The 17,772-nt window shown below is 39.4% G+C and overlaps 4 protein-coding genes across 4 annotated transcripts; 2 read left to right on the top strand and 2 right to left on the bottom strand.

Annotated features, from left to right (window-relative positions):
• The first annotated feature begins 20 nt into the window (after positions 1-20).
• On the top strand, positions 21-2,020 carry LOC110750601 (V-type proton ATPase 16 kDa proteolipid subunit). The gene is made up of 3 exons (XM_088247185.1): positions 21-310; positions 399-684; positions 1,667-2,020. Exons 1-3 carry the CDS (start codon positions 229-231, stop codon positions 1,797-1,799), a joined length of 501 nt encoding a protein of 166 aa, XP_088103311.1. The 5' UTR covers positions 21-228; the 3' UTR covers positions 1,800-2,020.
• Positions 2,021-4,860: 2,840 nt separating this feature from the next.
• LOC110750600 (Acyl-CoA N-acyltransferases (NAT) superfamily protein) lies at positions 4,861-5,907 on the top strand. The gene is made up of 2 exons (XM_088247186.1): positions 4,861-5,264; positions 5,684-5,907. The coding sequence occupies exons 1-2, from the start codon at positions 5,004-5,006 to the stop codon at positions 5,759-5,761; spliced, it is 339 nt and encodes a 112-aa protein (XP_088103312.1). The 5' UTR covers positions 4,861-5,003; the 3' UTR covers positions 5,762-5,907.
• A 112-nt stretch (positions 5,908-6,019) lies between these two features.
• FBP7 (F-box protein 7) lies at positions 6,020-10,896 on the bottom strand. Its single transcript, XM_021950955.2, has 11 exons — positions 10,663-10,896; positions 10,152-10,238; positions 9,873-9,985; positions 9,322-9,438; positions 9,136-9,232; positions 8,911-8,984; positions 7,548-7,601; positions 7,348-7,449; positions 7,114-7,172; positions 6,475-6,685; positions 6,020-6,303 (listed from the first exon to the last, which is right to left on the bottom strand). Exons 1-11 carry the CDS (start codon positions 10,670-10,672, stop codon positions 6,244-6,246), a joined length of 984 nt encoding a protein of 327 aa, XP_021806647.1. The 5' UTR covers positions 10,673-10,896; the 3' UTR covers positions 6,020-6,243.
• A 365-nt stretch (positions 10,897-11,261) lies between these two features.
• Positions 11,262-13,894, bottom strand: LOC110750598 (caffeic acid 3-O-methyltransferase). The gene is made up of 4 exons (XM_021950954.2): positions 13,382-13,894; positions 12,554-12,864; positions 12,342-12,406; positions 11,262-11,886 (listed from the first exon to the last, which is right to left on the bottom strand). The coding sequence occupies exons 1-4, from the start codon at positions 13,828-13,830 to the stop codon at positions 11,578-11,580; spliced, it is 1,134 nt and encodes a 377-aa protein (XP_021806646.1). The 5' UTR covers positions 13,831-13,894; the 3' UTR covers positions 11,262-11,577.
• Between the last annotated feature and the right edge of the window lie 3,878 nt (positions 13,895-17,772).

Genomic DNA, 17,772 nt, shown 5'->3' with positions numbered 1-17,772 from the left:
TGCGGTTAGTTCAAAACATGCCCAAAAAAAAATGTTGCCAGCAAGCCGTGAGACACTCTAAATCGAAATCAACCGTCCTCTTCCGATTCAGCTATCTCTCTCCTCTCTCTCATAAAAATCCAAAAGCCACAGAATTTCATACATTAAACAACAACAGAGCTTTATCTTCTTCATCCAAACCCCAGATTCGCGCACACAACCAATCCCCGCAACCAAACACACACAGACATGGCTTCTTCTACCTTCAGCGGCGACGAAACCGCTCCCTTCTTCGGCTTCCTCGGAGCTGCCGCAGCTCTCGTCTTCTCCTGTAACTCCAATTTCTCAAACCCTTTCAATTTCAATTTTATTTTCTCAAAGATTCGATCTTTCTGATTCAAATGATTGCGATTGCACAGGCATGGGTGCGGCGTACGGCACAGCAAAGAGTGGGGTGGGTGTGGCCTCCATGGGAGTGATGCGGCCTGAGCTGGTGATGAAATCGATCGTGCCGGTGGTTATGGCTGGAGTGCTTGGGATCTATGGGCTCATCATAGCTGTTATTATTAGCACCGGGATTAACCCAAAGGCCAAATCTTATTATCTCTTTGATGGGTACGCGCACTTGTCCTCTGGCCTTGCCTGTGGCCTCGCCGGACTCTCCGCCGGAATGGCCATTGGGATCGTCGGTGACGCCGGTGTCCGGTAACCCTTTTACTCTTAGCTCTTGATTGCTTGTGGTTTCGTAGTTTTAAATGAGTTTGACTGAACCCAGTTTGCTCTGTTGATCTTTTAGTCGTGATCATACATGCTTGTCTAGTAAGATGCCATTTTTATTGGGCCAGTGAATTAGTTCCCTATTGATTAGCATTGGATGGAAGAAATTAATGTTTGAGAGTGCCAACAGCAGTTTCAAATTACAAAACCGTTTTTTTTTCCAGCATTTAGATGATGAAATAAACAAAATATTTGGACTGCTAGATGAATACCCTAGGAAGCACTTGGGTTTATAATAAAAGTTTTCTACAAAAATACTATTAACAGAGATGCATTACCTTACAAGAAGGGGTGGATCTCTTATATGCCAATAGTTTGTCAAAGTTGGTGGTTCTTTGTATGTCTAATGTGGAATGCAGAGATGCTTTACTCATTTAGAAATGCATTTCCTATTGGGTATTGGGTTTATGCTTCAATACAACATGGCTTTTATGTTCGGTTCCAAGGAAATAGGTGAAGCTAGTTTGGGCTAAATATGAGTATTACCTTTGCGTTTTAATTTTGTGTGCTTAAGTGTAAGACTGTCTGGTTAAAGGGTGTTCATCTTTTAAAAACTAGATGTGTTTTCTATATGATTCCAAACTTTTGAGTTATAATCTTAATGCATCAAAAGACTCAAAACAATAACAAAGACAGCAGCACATGCCGAAACTACACTAGGTTGAGCAGCTTCAGCTTGTTTGTTTGCTAGACAATTTTCTTGTTTTCAATAAAATGCTTGTTTAGATCTGTGTTTTCATAAGCCGGTTCCTTTCTAGTTAAGTTGATTTTATAGTTAGATCGTAGCTTCTTTTTGTTTTTCCTCTTCTCATGACATTTATCGTAGCTTTATTAGTACTGTCTTTTTGCTCTATAAAACATGTCAAGTGGGATAATATTTTCTCCATATTTTGTTTTGGATTATTTTCAGGGCTAATGCACAGCAGCCAAAGCTCTTCGTTGGTATGATTCTTATCCTCATCTTCGCCGAAGCTCTTGCCTTGTATGGCCTCATTGTGGGGATCATCCTCTCATCCCGATCAGGGCAATCTCGCGCAGATTAAGGAAGTCAAGTTTGTTGCTCCTCTAGATTATTTGAAGAGGATATTATTATTATGCCTTTACAATGGTGTTGTCTCTATAAAGCTTGGTTAATTTTAGTTAGAGGTATATTATTTGAGCTGCACGGTGCCTGTAGTTATGAAGAAACAATTGTTTTGAATGTCAATTTTCTCATGCTCCAAAATAAGGACAGATTAGTCAATGAAAACTTCACCTTGTTGAAGAGGATTGGTGTTTTTAAGATTTGTTGTGTTGTGAGTGGCTAATTGAGGTGAGAAGCTGTGCCTGCGTGTTTCTAAACGTTAGTTATTTGCGTACAGATCTGAGTAGCAATGCTCTGATGAAGTTGAATGCATTTTTGTAATTTAAGCAATACCCGCCAAGACCAACCGTCATTATATCAAAAAGCTTATGAGACTCACTAGCATGAAGTTGGATCTCACTTTGCCTTGTTACTGTCGGATGTTGTGATGTTCTTGGTCGTGATCAATCATACTCTACGACTGCACTAGTTTTGTGTATATCAGACGCATTGTATCCGACACCCGACACGATACAATATGATTATACAAATACTTGGTAGACTCACCAGAATAAATTCGGGTAAAGAAGTTATAGACGGGGAAATCAAGAATAGGAAGGGAAGGAATTGTATGGAATCAACTACTCAAATGAAGTGGAAGTTGCAGATCAGCTCACCATTCACCTTGAAAACAACCTGGACTTGGCAGAAGACAGGTGTGGCATTACTCTTGCCGGCTTCCTCATCACTGAGAAAGAACCTCAGATCGGTGGAGTGAAGAATGCCCTCCAACGTGAGTGGCGCAACATCGTACACTCGGACGATGTCAAGATTGCATGGGCTAGTCCCAATGTATATGTTATTACTGCTGCTTCTATTGTGGTGGCTAAGAAACTTATTGAGAAAGGTCCCTGGCATGTCAACGACGACGTTTTCTCCATCCAGCCATGGCCACAAAGCTTTGCACTTGCAGAAATTCATCCAAACAAAGCAACCTATTGGATACAAGCACATGGGATTCCCCTTGGTTTGATGACGGGGAGGAATGCACGACTGATAGGAGAGAGAATTGGCTCTGTTATTGGAGTTGAGGACCCTGCCACCAATGGAACCAGGAGCTTTTTACGGATGAGAATCGAGATTGACTCGACAAAACCACTTCAGCTTGGTTTCTGGTTACCCAGAGCAAACGAAGAGCGAACTTGGATCAACCTGAAATACGAGGGACTGCGGCGTTTCTGCTTTCGCTGTGGCAGACTTGGCCATGCAAATCTCTTGGGTAAGCCATGTGTTCGTACTCTTGGCACTGTTGTTGCTCAGGAAGGGATGAAGTATGGAGCGGAGCTGGCGGTGAGAGCCACTAGGGGGCCCTCTCCACTCTTCCCTGTAAAACACTCTCGTAGCACACCATTTTCTCAGTTGGTAGAGATGGAAGTTTTGGGGAAGCGGAGGACTGTGGAAGATGCTCGTCACTGGCCGAACCCGATTCCCTGGCAGTTGGCTGTTCCTCTCCGACCCGTTGGGAGTGCACGCGCGGACAGACTCGACAATGCTGACCACTTGCATTCGGCTGGGGGACAACACGCTGATACGGTTCCCAATGGAGTGATGGGCTCACATCCTGTCGTGAAAGAATTTTTTTCAAATTCAATGGCCATTATCACGCATGCCTGTTCCCCTAGTGCTTCAGCTAAAGGACGAGTAGAGGAAGCTCTAGGCGTGCCAACTGAAACTAATACTGAGACCCTAAATGTTAATTTTTTATTGGGCCCTGCACTTTCCTTGGCTAGTGTCAGTAAAGACCCCACCCTTATTGGTGAGTCTGAGATTATTCATGCGGTTGTGGAAGATGTCGCACTCCACAAGACGACATCCTTGATTACTGAATCTGATCCCACAAAAGAGACGGAGCAGCCTACACAACAGAAACGTAGTAAGAAGAAATTTATCCTTGAAGGTGGCAACCCCCCGTCAAAAAGGAAAAAATTTCTTCCGTCGCTCAACCCAGGCTGCTCTCTAAAACTCACTAGAGGAACTGTGGGGGTTAGAGCTGGTGCTAAAGGGGGGCGTAAACGGGCACACGGCTCCACTGGTGTGGCTAAGTCTGCAATCAATGACTCATCGCTGTGTGAGGTAGTGGTGAGTCCATCCAAAGAGTTGGAAATCCTTGAACTGAGGGTTAAGAATGGTCTTATTGACGGCGGTGGTGGCTGGCCTTTGACAGCCACAAGAGGTCCATGAATCTACAATTTTGGAATTGTCATGGTTGGGGCATTTTCCTGACAATTCCTCACAGAAAGATGCTTTTATGCTCTATCAGCCCCTCTACTCTATGCCTCTATCTTCTTTTTGGAGGTGTCGGCAGCTATGCTTTTGTGCGTTTGTCTTTGTTTCCTACTGTGAATGTTCTCCTCCGATCCCTTGTGGCTTTGTCTCGTTGTTGGATCTTCTCCACCGTGTTACGTTCTGGTGCGTCTCTCCTCAGTAATACTATTGCTGTTGAGGATGCTTTTAAAGTGCTTTTGACACTTACCTCTCGGATTATGGTAGCGCTCTCTGTAGCTGTGATGGCGTATCCATCACCATCTTCCTCTCGGTTCTTTGGTTTCTGTGACTTCTCTGGTGGTTTTGGTCTTGCGTTGGGTGCCTTGCCAATTGGTTATTGGGGGTGCGGCTTTTCTCAGCTTCCTGTTTTACGGCTTTTCTTTTTGTTTCTTGGCGTTTGTTGTTCGTTTTAATTTGACTGGGTAAGAAGCTTGGTTCTAGCCTTGATCTGAGGTCTAGCTGCTTCTACCTGGTTCGTGTATTTCCGGCTCAGTTTGCAATCTATCCCGTTTTGGTTTCTTTGAAACCAAACAATGACCAAAAAAAAAAAAAAAAAACTACTCAAACTGATTTGATTCCTGAGTTTTTCGATATTAAATTACAAATGTGGAACTTACATATGAACCAAGAAGTTTGTAGCTAAGTGATAGGGCATTTACCTTGCACCCGAATTCCTAATTTTAATTCCCTCATCTCTAATATTTGCTTGTATAAATAAAAGGAAAAAAGAAAGAGGAAAATTGATTTATCATGTTCAAACTGCGTGCCCACCATATAGAGAGTTGAGCCTTTTGGGTATTTGGTAAGAACAGAGAACAGAGATATAGAGACGACACACAGAAACGGGGGAATTGAAAAGATGGCAACACCAGCAGCTTCGTCCGCGGCAGAAGCTCCAAAGATTGTGTGGAACGAAGCCAAGCGAAGGTTCGAATCGGAGGACCAGAAGTCGTACATAGAGTATGTGCTCAGGGGAAATGGAAAAGTGATGGACTTGGTGCACACCTTCGTCCCATCTTCCAAGAGAGGCTTGGGCTTGGCTTCCCATCTCTGCGTCGCGGCCTTCAACCACGCCAAGTCCAATTCCATCTCTGTCATCCCCACCTGCTCTTACGTCTCTGTCAGTAAACCACCTTCTCTCTCTCTCTCTCTCTGGGTTTCTCTCAAAATTTGATCTTTATGGATTAACTTTGATTTTTTTTTTTTTTGGGTTTTCTAATCTGATTCATTTCTGGGTCCTAGTGGTGATTTTTGGCCCTGTTTGTTTCCATTCACTAAGAATTTTTTCTCCAGAACTGGAAATGGTTTGTTTCTGCCTTTTGTGTGTGTGTGTGTGTGTGTGTATGTTGCAATTTGCTTCATTGGCCTATGAGACTGTTTTTATCTGTTGTTCATTTTGATGATTAATTCATAGGGAAAACAAATGTTTTTGTGGAGATTGTTGAAAAAGTACTCTCTGGTTTTGGGTCTTCTTCTTCCCTTCTGTTTTCTATTTTGGGTTGACATAATTTCTTTTGTTTTCATTTTCTGTGTTGGCAGGACACTTTTCTCCCGCGGAACCCTTCCTGGAATTCTGTTTTGTACTCAGGACCAGGAGAGATGAAGTCTAGTATATGATTTACTGAAGTTATAGTTTAATGGGATTTAGTGAAATGTTCGTAAGCCTGTAGCTGGGTGTTCTATTTCAACTGGAAAAAAGTTTATTTGCTTTACTAATACTATATCATTTACAAATAAATGTGCACCGCTGATGTTATGGTTAACTCTGATGTGATTACATAGCAACCGTTGAAATTAAATTGGAAAATATTACAGCATGATTGGAAAGTGATAAAAGTTCCATTGGGGTTGTCGTATGAGAAATCAAGTAAAATGTAGCATTGGGAAATAATACACTTTATTCCTCAAATCCATCATACCAACAGATTACAACAACTCATATTGAACACAACTTTATGTTTTGATACATAAAATTCCGGCAAACGAGAGAATAGCGGAAGCAAGAACAAAGGCGCAGACCGATAATAACATTGTGAAATGAATTCAAGTGTTTCTTCTGACTATACAATGTATTTACAATGAAGATCATCTTTGAGGTATCAGCCAGGTACGAAATAATCCATCTTCTCCACCGGCAGATTCAGAAACGATGTCTCTATCTACATCACAACAAAAGCAAACACCAAACATTTCACAACAAAAGTAAGAAAACGTGACAACATATGATGTGTAACATTTCTTTGCTTTCAGCAGGGATTATTGAAAACTTGTCTTGGCCACAAAGGGATTTGGTTGCAGCAAGTAAAGTGAAAAAGAAGAAACACACATACCTCCTCAAACGGAACAAAGACAAAGGGTGTTAGACCCCTCTTGTGTGAGACAGCCGGCACATCTGGGTTGTGAGTCTCGTCATCCTGCCACCCTTCAACCACCCCAAGGATATCCTCATCAGGGCCACAAACCTCATTATCGTTCACACCACTTGTAACAAGTGACAGTAAATCCATCCTATTGTTTGCCCCTACTGCTGTTCCTCTTAATCTATATGAGAAAGAGAAAAGCAGAAGAAAAAAAAACTTACAAATTAGAAACTAAGCAAAAAAACACATGACAGTCTCTCCACACCATTTGAAAGCGTTATCTAGCGAGCAAACATATCCCATTTTAAGAAACGAATCTAATGGAAGTTTTTTAATATGACAAACATGCCTCTGTTAGCTCAGTTTCTTCAAAACTTATATTCTAGCGGTGTGACTATCACAATCACATTCTAACATGAGGAACCAATGGTTGCATGTGCCCATAAGTCAATCTTTAATCACAGCACTTAACTACACAGTGTAACTATTGCACCTTAAAAAAACACCCATTAAAAATACCACCTTGAGCTTATTACATAAACTGTAAGAGAGATGATAAACATGATAATAGCTTAAAATCAATGAAGGATCTACAAGCTATTGAAATACCTTAGGCGGATTCTCAACACGGTAGGGCGCATGCCTGGATACAAAACTGCAGCTTCAACCTACGAGGGAAGAGTAAAGAAAAATACTTAAGATGCAAACTAAACAATGTAGAATAGTAGTAGAATATGCGTGCTTATAAGTAGAAAATCAATAACTGGTGAAACTAAATTTTAAGTAAGACAGTCAACCAAACTTGCAGGGTAGTTAAACGGATGCAAAGAAACATAGCCTGACCTTATCATCTGAGAATGTGTAATGGCCACTGAAAACAGTGTCTGCCTTGGCTGAACGGAAATTCATGAATTTTGCTACATCCTTGAGTTTTTGAGATGAATTCTGACAGTGCAAAAAAGAGAGAAAATAGTAACAATCAGATAGAGAAAATTATCGTTAATATACTTAAATTTATTATGAAAAACTTCAGAAATTCCAACCTTGTACAGAAATCGGCCAGAAGGAAAAAATCTCATGTACCGGTAATAGCACACCTGCAAAAGCAAGAAAAAAAAAATAAAGGGATGATTGCCAACTGCTGGGAATAATTACATAAAAGACTAGCTTTGCAACTACTTTTTGTTTGACTATACGATTTCCCAGTTTCAGCTAGTGCTAAAACTCGTTGAGGCAGCTAAAATCACAAGTCACAACTAGGTTGCAAGTACTAGGATGGCAACTATGCATCCACAATGAGAATCATTTTCAAGGACCTAGGATCAAGTCATGCATTTACCAGGGAGTGGCGGTTTGGGGTATTTGGGATGGGAGAGGGAAAATACCCCATTAAACTCTGTAGCTTTGTAGGCCACTTGGCCTCCAATAGACCTAAACAAGAGAAATAAAGTAGTAATGTCCAAAACCTAATTGACTCCATGTAAAACAAGACATTGAGAAAGCATCTGGGGTGTTGAGTCCACTTAGCTGGATTTACAGATTTGCCAAGTGTAATTGAGATCTTAAACAAGGAGTACATGCAAATTGTAAAATACTAATCTCAGACCTGCGAAGGTAAATCATTCCCATTCACCTCTTGATTTCTATTTCAAGAAATGTAAAGAATAACTTGTTCAAATTATGTACATGCACGAGGAAGTAACTTTGTCCGCTTCACTGGCAGAACAATATGCATGCCAGATTGCACATACATCACGAGTACAGTGTACTGGTTCCTCAAGTCACATACAGCTATATCTGAGTTTTGGTACTCCTAAAGCTCGCATTTTAGGGGAAATTCAGAATTGGCTTCTTCACAATCTATTTCCATAAATCTGACAAAATCTTTTGGGAGATTCACTATTATACCCAATATAGGAGCCCAAATTATAAAAAACCCTTATTGAAATGGACTTTAGAAACACACCCAAAGCCCATTTACAACATAACAAAAAGGCTTTTAACTTCTTTTTTACTACAAAACTGCCATTGATTTCTTAAAACAAACCCAACCCCAAAACCTCATAAAAAAGCCCAAAACACTCAATAGGGAATCAAAGTAATTTAATAATCAAAATTAAATTCAATAGGGCCAGCTATCATTTTTTGGGTTTTTTTTGGGTTTGTTTATAGAAATTAAATGGAGTAGGGTTTATCTATATTATTAGTGCTAAGAATGGTAATGGGTATATGACTAAATATCTCAAATCTTTTTGCCTTGCTAATGCTTAAAAATTGTATGCCTAGTGAAGCTTAGACATGGACAATACTTCTAATGACTGGCACCACCTAGAAGCTCCTCTACCCCCACAAAACAAAAAAAATATACCAAAATCCCAGAGGTATTAGTTATATACCAAAACATACCAAGTGAACTGGGTTAGTGATCTTCCATTCTGCAATTCCAGTACGAATATAGGTATTCCTGCTCACATACAGACCTGAGATGTGAAAAACAAATAAATCTTATTGAGAGTATTTTCACATTGGAAAAATATCATCAATGTGTATAGGGTCTACAATCTAGATATAGACTGCTGAGATTTTAACAAAAGGAAAAAGGGAGGGGAAACAAATGCATCTTATTCTTACCATCAGTGCGAATCCTTGGTCTTAGAAGCCACATTTTTCTCCATGAAGTGTCGTACTTTGCTTGTAGAATCTTATAGTTTTCAACCACTCCAGAGAGCTTAAGAAGAGATGCCCCAGTTTTAAATCCAATACTTACATACAGTAACATTTAAACTGGATCAAACTTTAAAGCCAACACCATTATACCTGCCAAGCCTTTAAGCATGCAATGCGCCAAAAAACAGGGTTGCGAATAGTGTATCTCCATTTGCGACAAACACAAGCTGCCCTTCCCAAGTCATGTGGACTCATTCGTGCAAAAACCTGCATATGAATATTCTAATCTTTAACCAAAGACCTGCACTTCCCAAAAGTATTTGTATATTCTAATTTATTTGCATATAACCAAAATATGGAATGCAACATGGTACTCAATCTCCTATTCCAGTTGTCTGTCCCAAAATGATCCAGAATCCATGAAACATCAATTCTTAAGCACTCTTAATATTTCATGCTCTGGTACCAGGAATGAATACTTCCGAAGTAGAAGAAAGTAATTATAACACCTATAGTTTGAGCAAAAAATAATTTGAAACATTTATTAGTCACATCCCTTGTTCTATATTTTTCTCAAAAACCAAGCAGAATGTAATGGATGAAGAATGCAAAGGAATATTGTAATCACATCATCGCTAACAATGTCTTTGTGTTAAAGACTCGACCAAAGTTTTAACTAGCTATTTCAACACAGTTATTACCTCATAGAGCAGCTCATCTGGCAACGTACGGTGCAACAGAGCTGGATCAACATGTACTTTTCTACTCGTACTTCCAACTGGTGCAACAGGTCTCACGTTGATTCCATAAAGATCTGAAACAGAAAACCAGGGAACAATAAGATATCATAGAAAATCTACATCAATAACTAAATTTATACCTGACACGCACACATGCACAACACAAGCACATGTATGTGTGTGCTCAGGGCAGCTTAATTTGAAAGCGGCATGAAAGAAACATGAAATTAACAAACATACCAAGCCAGGGCCTCTTAGTTATATAGTACTGAACGGTGTTCAACCGCAAAGCCGATTCAAGTTCAGCTGGAACTTTGAAAGCAAAATCTGCAAGAGATAAACCATTAATTCAAATCAAATTAACCAACGCAGACATTACTTGGTCAAAGCAAATTTTTTAACTTATCTGTCGAATTCAAACCAAAATTGAACTTCAAAAACTTGCAATTCCATTTGTTTTCCAAATTCACAACAAACAAATTAGTGGTGAATGAATTCCAACTCCAATTCGTTTTAAACATTTCTAAGAACGCAGACCACAACGCATATTCGACTAATAAACACTACCCAGAACTTGAAACCTCATAATTTATACAATAATTCCCAAAATTCAATATCGAAATCATAATTTTCCGCACAATTATACAAAAAGTATATCATTTGCAACAACAAAAAAAAGCGCGAAAATTCGACCGTTGACGAGTCCAATAGAAGATCACAAAATTGAAGCTTTAAGAGGTGAATAAGATACCTGAAGCCATGACAATGAAGGCTGGTTCTTTCCTCCGGGCAAAAATGAAGCCTTTGCTGCCGATTTTCTCGGGAAAATGAGGGAAAAACAGGAACGACAGAGGACGAAGATGGAGCGAAGGACTTAGGTGATATACGACCGTTTTTTTTAACCGACTTTAAAAAAATTTGACCCATCAACCACTGGGCCCAGCTTCGGCCCAATTTTCATTTGCCGATATGAACCTTTCCCAATTTCTGGGTGATGTTCATTCTAACTTCTAAAACCCGTAGGAACTGTACTAAAACCTGTGGTAATAATTCATTTGTTTTGAATTTTAATACACAAATGAATGGATGTTTCATTCTCATCTATACTTTCAATTCATGGAGACAGAAAAATGAAGAGCACGTTATTGGGACTCCAAAATAGTCCGTCAGTTATTGGCACTCCAAAATAGTCCATCAATAATTATTTAGTCTAGCGGCACCTTTCCCTTGTTGAAAGAGATTAAGAGTTCAAATAGCATTTTTTGCAAGAGACTTATAACTCGAGTGGTTAAGACTAATTATCCATGCACGATAAAAAATAAAGAAATTGGCAAGTAATGGCTCAAATAGTTGAAAGCATTTACCCTGCTCAAAGAAAACGATCATAGCATTAGCAAACCAAACAACCAAACTGAAAGCATAACAGCTGTTTAGGCTGTTTAGGCTTGATGTTCAGTGAACTCAACCTGCATCTAACCACTACATTGGCAATGGCACAAGAGGAGGGCTCTTCATGCTTCTCAAACCCCTGCCATTTCTTGCACTACAGTTGCAGCTAGACGCAAGTTGATCAGACAATTGTGATGGCCACCTATTATTAGAAAACATACAGCTTCTTCGACGTAAAACCAAGCTACAAAGAGCATCAGGTGACTACAAATTTCTTTTAGGGATTTGCGTTTTTGTGGAACTCCATAATCCAGCTGTTGTAAGCATTGCAAATGACTTCACATGAAGAGAATCCAGATTTTACTGCTAAGTCCTCGTATTCATGTTTGGTCCTCTCTTTCCCTCCGGGGTTTACTGTTAGCATGAGTAAGTCCTGCTCGCAGACAATGTTCGATGTAACGCTACTGTCAGGAATGTCGGGAAGAATTGATTCCACAATGATAACTTTTCCAGAGCTGGGAAGAGCTTTGCAACAGTTCTTGAGAAGTGTCAAGCAATGCTCATCACTCCAATCATGAAGTATCCACTGCAAGTTTCATCAACAAAGTCAACACAACAATCAAGATAAAAACATTTGAAGTTTTATGAGGCCAAATTATATCCATTTGGGCTAAATGAGACTAAAACAACAGCCTACAGCCTACGCCAGAGAAAAAAGGAATTTCATCTACAGCTTCTTCCTAAATATATATCAGGGGAGAATATTAGTGGTCACATTCATGGCCATAGACTCTAGTTCTTGATGGGTTTCTCAATGTGTAATCTAAATCAGCACATAATTATCATTTTGATGATAATCACCCAGGACTTCACTCAAAAGTAGTGGCTTCAAATGCAACTGAAAATTGAAGTGCAATGTAAAGACAACATGAAGAAGATCTTTATATGCCCAGTGCACTTAAGTATGCAAACAAATACAGTGATTTTGGAAATTTACTGTCAACTAAATGATGGATAATAGCAAGAACACAGAGGCCTTACCTTCATGAATATAGCATCTCCTTGTGGAACACTTACAAACATATCTCCCCCAACATGCTCCACACCTGCACAATGACAAACCTTTCATTAAGTTTTTATACGAGCAGCACGAAATTGATAAGAAACATAGGTTGCAGTTAAGCATCGATGCATAATCAAATCATGTAGAACACTGCCAACGCACGTTCCAATACCAAGAAATAATTCAGTACCTGGATAAGAAGGAGCATCAGCTAAAACGTGTGGCAAGTCAAAATTAATGCCCTTAATGTGGGGGTACTTGGTGGTGATCAAATTGAGAGTGACACCGATTCCACCCCCCACGTCGACCAACACGTGGAGGCCTTCAAACCCTTTATAAACATCAAATATCTTCTTCAAGATTAAGGTAGTGTGGTTTGACATGGCCTGGTTGAATACCCGATTGAACCTCTCATCTGTTCCTGGATACTCAAAGGCTGTCATTCCATAAGCCCTGTTAAATGGAATTCCGCCTTCTAATACAGCATCATTGAAGTGGAACCTGGAAGTCACAAATAATTGGTATGCCAAAGTATCCACATAAAAACACAAATTTTATCAAACACACAGCTAACTTGAAGTGTTAGCATTACTTGATGATACTAAACAACAAATTCATGGTCTAAAACAGTGAATCTAGTTACATTCCAGACCATAGAACATTCCCAGCACAACAGCAACATCAAACACAAAACATTCTAGCAAAATTCGAAGCCAGTAGCCACCCAACAAAAAAATTAATCAACCCACTAAGCAAGATTCACAGCACTCCCAAATCCCAACCAACCCAAAAGCCAAATTGAAAACATCACCACCTCTCCATGAAGATCTTATCATGGTGCAGCAGAAACAAAGGAACATAAAATATTCCCAACACAACAGCAACATCAAACACAAAACATTCAAGTTTATATTGAAAATTAGTAGCTACCCAACAACAAAATTAATCAACACACTAAGAAAAATTAATAACAACACCCCCAAATCCCAACAAACCTAAAAGCCAACTTGAAACATACCAGCTCTCCATGAAGACCTTATCATGATGCAGCAGAAGCAAAGGCCCAACAGACCCAACTCCACCATGCTGATCCTTGACAAGAAACTTGCATAGAGCTCCAGCACCATACAGCCTCTCCACCTTCCCATCTTGGCCGGTTCGAACCGAGCATTTGAGAATAGAATGGCTTGTCAAAAGCCTCAGCATCCGGTCCAGCAGAACCGGGGCGTTTGGGTTCTTGGTGGGAAGGCTAGCCGCAATCTCAGAAGGTGAGAGGAACTTGCCATCCCCTGCAGCGCAGATGATGTCTATGATGTTGAGTTCAATGGCTGACTTTAGAACCATTGGTAGGATCACCGCATTGGCTAATCTTATAGCCAGCTTGCCCACTTCTTCTTCTTCCTTTTCTTCTTCTTGTTGCTGAGACATTGGGTTTGTGTTGGTTTTCTCAGAGATTCTGCTACTCATTTTTGGAAGCTGATGATTGATATCTCACCGACTCACTCTGTTTCAAGTCCTTGTGACTAGTACTTTGACCAAAACAAGTGCTAATATACTATCTGGTGAAACAACACGTGTTATTCTTTCTAAGATTTTCTTTTTTGGTATGATTTTTGTTTTTCAAACAATTAACCAAAGTGTGAACCAAAAAAGAAAAAAAACAAATTAACCAAAGTGTTAACCAAACCATCATCTCATTCTTTTGCTCAATTTTTTCTCCTCATTAACACAACTTTTTTTTAGGAGCTTCTCCACTAAGGATTTTTAAGTTAATGAGACTTTTAATCTCAGTCATCCATTAGATATGTTAGTGGATTTAATATGCATTATACATGCAATCAAATGACTAAAATTAGAAATCTTTAACCAATTTTAACATAAACTCCTTAATAGAGCATTTTTTCTTTTTTTAATCCAACAATTATAATTTATGAGCTAAAAAGCTCAGAATTTTTTATGATGAACTGAAGATTGAGTGTCACTATACTAATTACTAAATTGTTATTAGCAAGAATGACACAACGTACTCTTATTTTTCTTTGTGTTAATGAAGTTGGATTTTCTAGTTAGAAGAGGGCCTTGAGTTGAGTTGCTCATATGTTGATTGATGATTAAATAAAAACTCAGACATGCTTTAACAAAATAGAAACTAAATGCAGGCTAAGAAACAATAGTGGTTCATGCCATTCCTTTGCTCTTTAAACAATTGTGCAACTATGCCTTTCTTTCTAACAACTCCCTCATTCTTTTTTGCTAACCAAATACTGTTAACAGTATAAGGAAGAAGAATTGAGGCTGAAGGAAGAAGAAGAATATTGAAGAAGAACTCAGAAATAAGAGAGAATTTGCTTTATTGAATTTTCAATCGTATGAACAATTACAGAGAGATAGATCTGTTATATCAGATGTTTACTAACTAATTACAGCTGTAAACTAACTAACTAACAGCTGTAACTACAGCTGTAACATGTGAACCACACGTGCCAACACTAACAAACTCTTAGCTAACTATTACTGTTATCATTCCCCCTCAAATCGAGCTCTAAGTTGCCCAGCCTCATGTTTGCACAATGGCTCAAGAAAACAGGACTATGTAGTCCTTTAGTAAAGACATCAGCTAGTTGTTCTTCAGTAGGAATATACTGGACAGTAAGATCATTCATTTGCACCCTTTCGCGCACGAAATGAAAATCAATGTCGAGGTGCTTGATGCGTGAGTGATATATAGGATTAGAACTAAGAGCCAATGCAGACAAATTATCACATGAAATTGTAGGAGGCTCAGGTAAACATACTTTCAAATCCAACAAGACTTGTTGAACCTAAGCTAAATCTACAGCTGTATTGGCCAATGCCCTATACTCTGCTTCAGTCGAACTTCTAGACACAGATCCCTGCTTTTTAGACTGCCAAGAAATAGGATTATTTCCAAGAAATACCACAAATCCTGTGGTAGACCTGCGTGTATTCAAGTCTCCAGCCCAGTCTGCATCACTATAGGCTTGCAGATGCCAAGGGCCTGTAGTGAAGTGAATGCCATACTGTATGGTACCTTGAATATACCTCAAGATACGTTTGACCAAATCAAAATGTGCTTCTGTAGGTGTAGTCATATACTGACACACAGTATTGACAGAATATGACAAATCAGGCCTTGTGAAGGTCAAATACTGTAAAGCACCAACAAGACTTCGATATTTGCAATTTTGGTGTTACAGGGCTACAATCTCTTTGGACATCTTGATGGCTCTGTGACTGCTCCTCCGAAATTTGCAATTTTGGATGAGGAAGGTGTTACTTCTGAAGTCACCGCTGCTTACAAAGACTGGCTGCGCACTGATAAAGCTCTCCTAAGTCTGCTGATTGTCTCTCTCTCCGATGAAGCTCTTGAGTATGTCATTGGAAGTCGCATTGCTCATGAGGCATGGCTTAATCTTACGGATCGCTATGCTTCAGTTTCTCGAGCACGTATCAACCACTTGAAGACTGAAATGCAGACAGCGCAGAAGGGTGGTGACTCGATTGAACGATTCCTTCTTCGTTTGAAGCATATTCGTGATCAATTGCATTCTGCTGGTGTGAAGATTTCTGATGACGATTTTGTCATCGCTGCTCTCAACGGTTTGCCGCCGAAATATGATATCATCAAAACTGTGTTAATTGCTCGAGATACTTCCCTTTCTCTTAAAGACTTCCGCGCTCAACTTCTTGTTGCTGAGCAAACCGCTGAGGCTAGGGTTGTGACCCATTCTGCAATGTTTACTTCTCAATCTGTTCCTAGGTCTGCAAGCTATGGTCCTTCGTCTGGTCAAGGTTTGCTTCCTACACCGGTGCAGGGTCCGGTTGGCTAACCTGGCTCTGATACCATGAAGGAAGTTGAGGTTCCACTCCAAAACCAGTTGGCAATGGGGGGAGTAGCTCAACTCCTTATAAGCCCTTGCTAGGTTTCTCAACTTTCCAATGTGGAACTCTTTACCTTCACATTCTCACACGCCCCCGCACGTGTGGCGAATTTTCAAGCCTAGCACATGGACAACACATATTGGGTGACGTGGAGCACGTGTGGCCGTTGGGCTTTCACACGTGGGCTAACCCGCTCTGATACCATGTTAACAGTATAAGGAAGAAGAATTGAGGCTGAAGGAAGAAGAAGAATATTGAAGAATAACTCAGAAATAAGAGAGAATTTGCTTTATTGAATTTTCAATCGTATGAACAATTACAGAGAGATAGATCTGTTATATCAGATGTTTACTAACTAATTACAGCTGTAAACAAACTAACTAACAGCTGTAACTACAGCTGTAACATGTGAACCACACGTGCCAACACTAACAAACTCTTAGCTAACTATTACTGTTATCAAATACCACGTTCTCTATAAACAATGAACCAAAGTCCCATTTCTTGCCAACCAAATACATAAGCACCCACTTTCTCTATGCACAATTATTAATAGTCGTCCAAATGCTCATATAGGCTGACAAAAAGATTTTTTTTTCTTCATGTTCATAAAACTTGCACTCAATCTTGCTAACCAAACCTCAAACACACACGTTTTTCACTAACCAACCATTCAACTCATGATTCTTCTTGGAAGTCACAAACACCGTTCCACTTGCTTCCCCAATTTCTGGGTCGGCTTTTTTCTTCTCTCTTCTCAGAATGCCTCTCTCAGCCCAGGCCTTAAAAGAGAAGCAAAAAGAAAAAATAAACAGCCCATTTTGGGTTGATACAAAGCCCAATTGAAACCCATACGAACTTGACAAGCTAAGTAAGTCTAAGTTCTTTTTAGGCCTTAAGAATTTTGTGCCAACTGACCCAATGCGTTGCCGTGATGCACGGTAAAATGACTCTAGAGGAATTCTTAATTTTTAATTTTTAATAGTTGTCTTAATAGTGCCTAATGGTCCATTTGATAACCATTTTATTCTTCATTTTTAATTTTCATTTTTTGTGCTAGAGTATAGAGGAAAATGAGAGTGAAGATGAGATTGAAAGAGAGGATGGGAGGGAGGAGTAACAAAAGTGAAAACAATTTCAAATAGATTTCAATTTTTAATTTTAGTTTTCACTTTTATTACTCCTCCCTCCTATCCTCCCCTCTCATGTTCCCTCTCAATCTCATGTTTACTCTTATTCTCACTTCAATTCTCCCTCTTTTAAATATACACTCTAACACAAAAATGAACACTAAAAACTAAAATTGAAATGGTTATCAAACAAGCCTAAGTTTCTTCAAATAAATTTTCATGTAAAACTCCTTTAAACGTAGTGTCTTGCCATTGAGAAAAAGAAGAAGTGTGATTTACCTTTGTGTTCAGACTCGAAAAATAAAAAAATTCTTTATGTGTGAGTAGCATACATAAACCTCATTTTTTATTTTTGCTCAAGATTCTAAGCGAAGAA

The sequence above is a fragment of the Prunus avium genome, chromosome 1 (assembly GCF_965620075.1).
Source record: "Prunus avium chromosome 1, drPruAviu1.hap1.1, whole genome shotgun sequence".
In the NCBI taxonomy this organism is placed as follows: Eukaryota; Viridiplantae; Streptophyta; class Magnoliopsida; order Rosales; family Rosaceae; genus Prunus; species Prunus avium.
The sequence above is the reverse complement of the archived record's forward strand: the minus strand, read 5'-3'. Positions and strand labels throughout refer to the sequence as shown.

Bases quoted from the DNA above. Each gene is read 5' to 3' on its own strand.
- LOC110750601 (XM_088247185.1), top strand. From the start codon at position 229: ATGGCTTCTTCTACCTTCAGCGGCGACGAAACCGCTCCCTTCTTCGGC. The intron at 311-398 runs GTAACTCCAATT...GCGATTGCACAG, and splicing joins CGCAGCTCTCGTCTTCTCCT to GCATGGGTGCGGCGTACGGC. The intron at 685-1,666 runs GTAACCCTTTTA...GATTATTTTCAG, and splicing joins GTCGGTGACGCCGGTGTCCG to GGCTAATGCACAGCAGCCAA.
- FBP7 (XM_021950955.2), bottom strand. The intron at 8,985-9,135 runs GTAAGAATAAGA...TTCACATCTCAG, and splicing joins ACCAAGGATTCGCACTGATG to GTCTGTATGTGAGCAGGAAT. The intron at 6,304-6,474 runs GTATGTGTGTTT...GTTGTGATGTAG, and splicing joins TCTTTGTTCCGTTTGAGGAG to ATAGAGACATCGTTTCTGAA.
- LOC110750600 (XM_088247186.1), top strand. From the start codon at position 5,004: ATGGCAACACCAGCAGCTTCGTCCGCGGCAGAAGCTCCAAAGATTGTG. The intron at 5,265-5,683 runs GTCAGTAAACCA...CTGTGTTGGCAG, and splicing joins CCACCTGCTCTTACGTCTCT to GACACTTTTCTCCCGCGGAA.
- LOC110750598 (XM_021950954.2), bottom strand. From the start codon at position 13,830: ATGAGTAGCAGAATCTCTGAGAAAACCAACACAAACCCAATGTCTCAG. The intron at 12,407-12,553 runs GTACTGAATTAT...GTCATTGTGCAG, and splicing joins TGATGCTCCTTCTTATCCAG to GTGTGGAGCATGTTGGGGGA. The intron at 11,887-12,341 runs GTAAGGCCTCTG...TGAAACTTGCAG, and splicing joins GAGATGCTATATTCATGAAG to TGGATACTTCATGATTGGAG.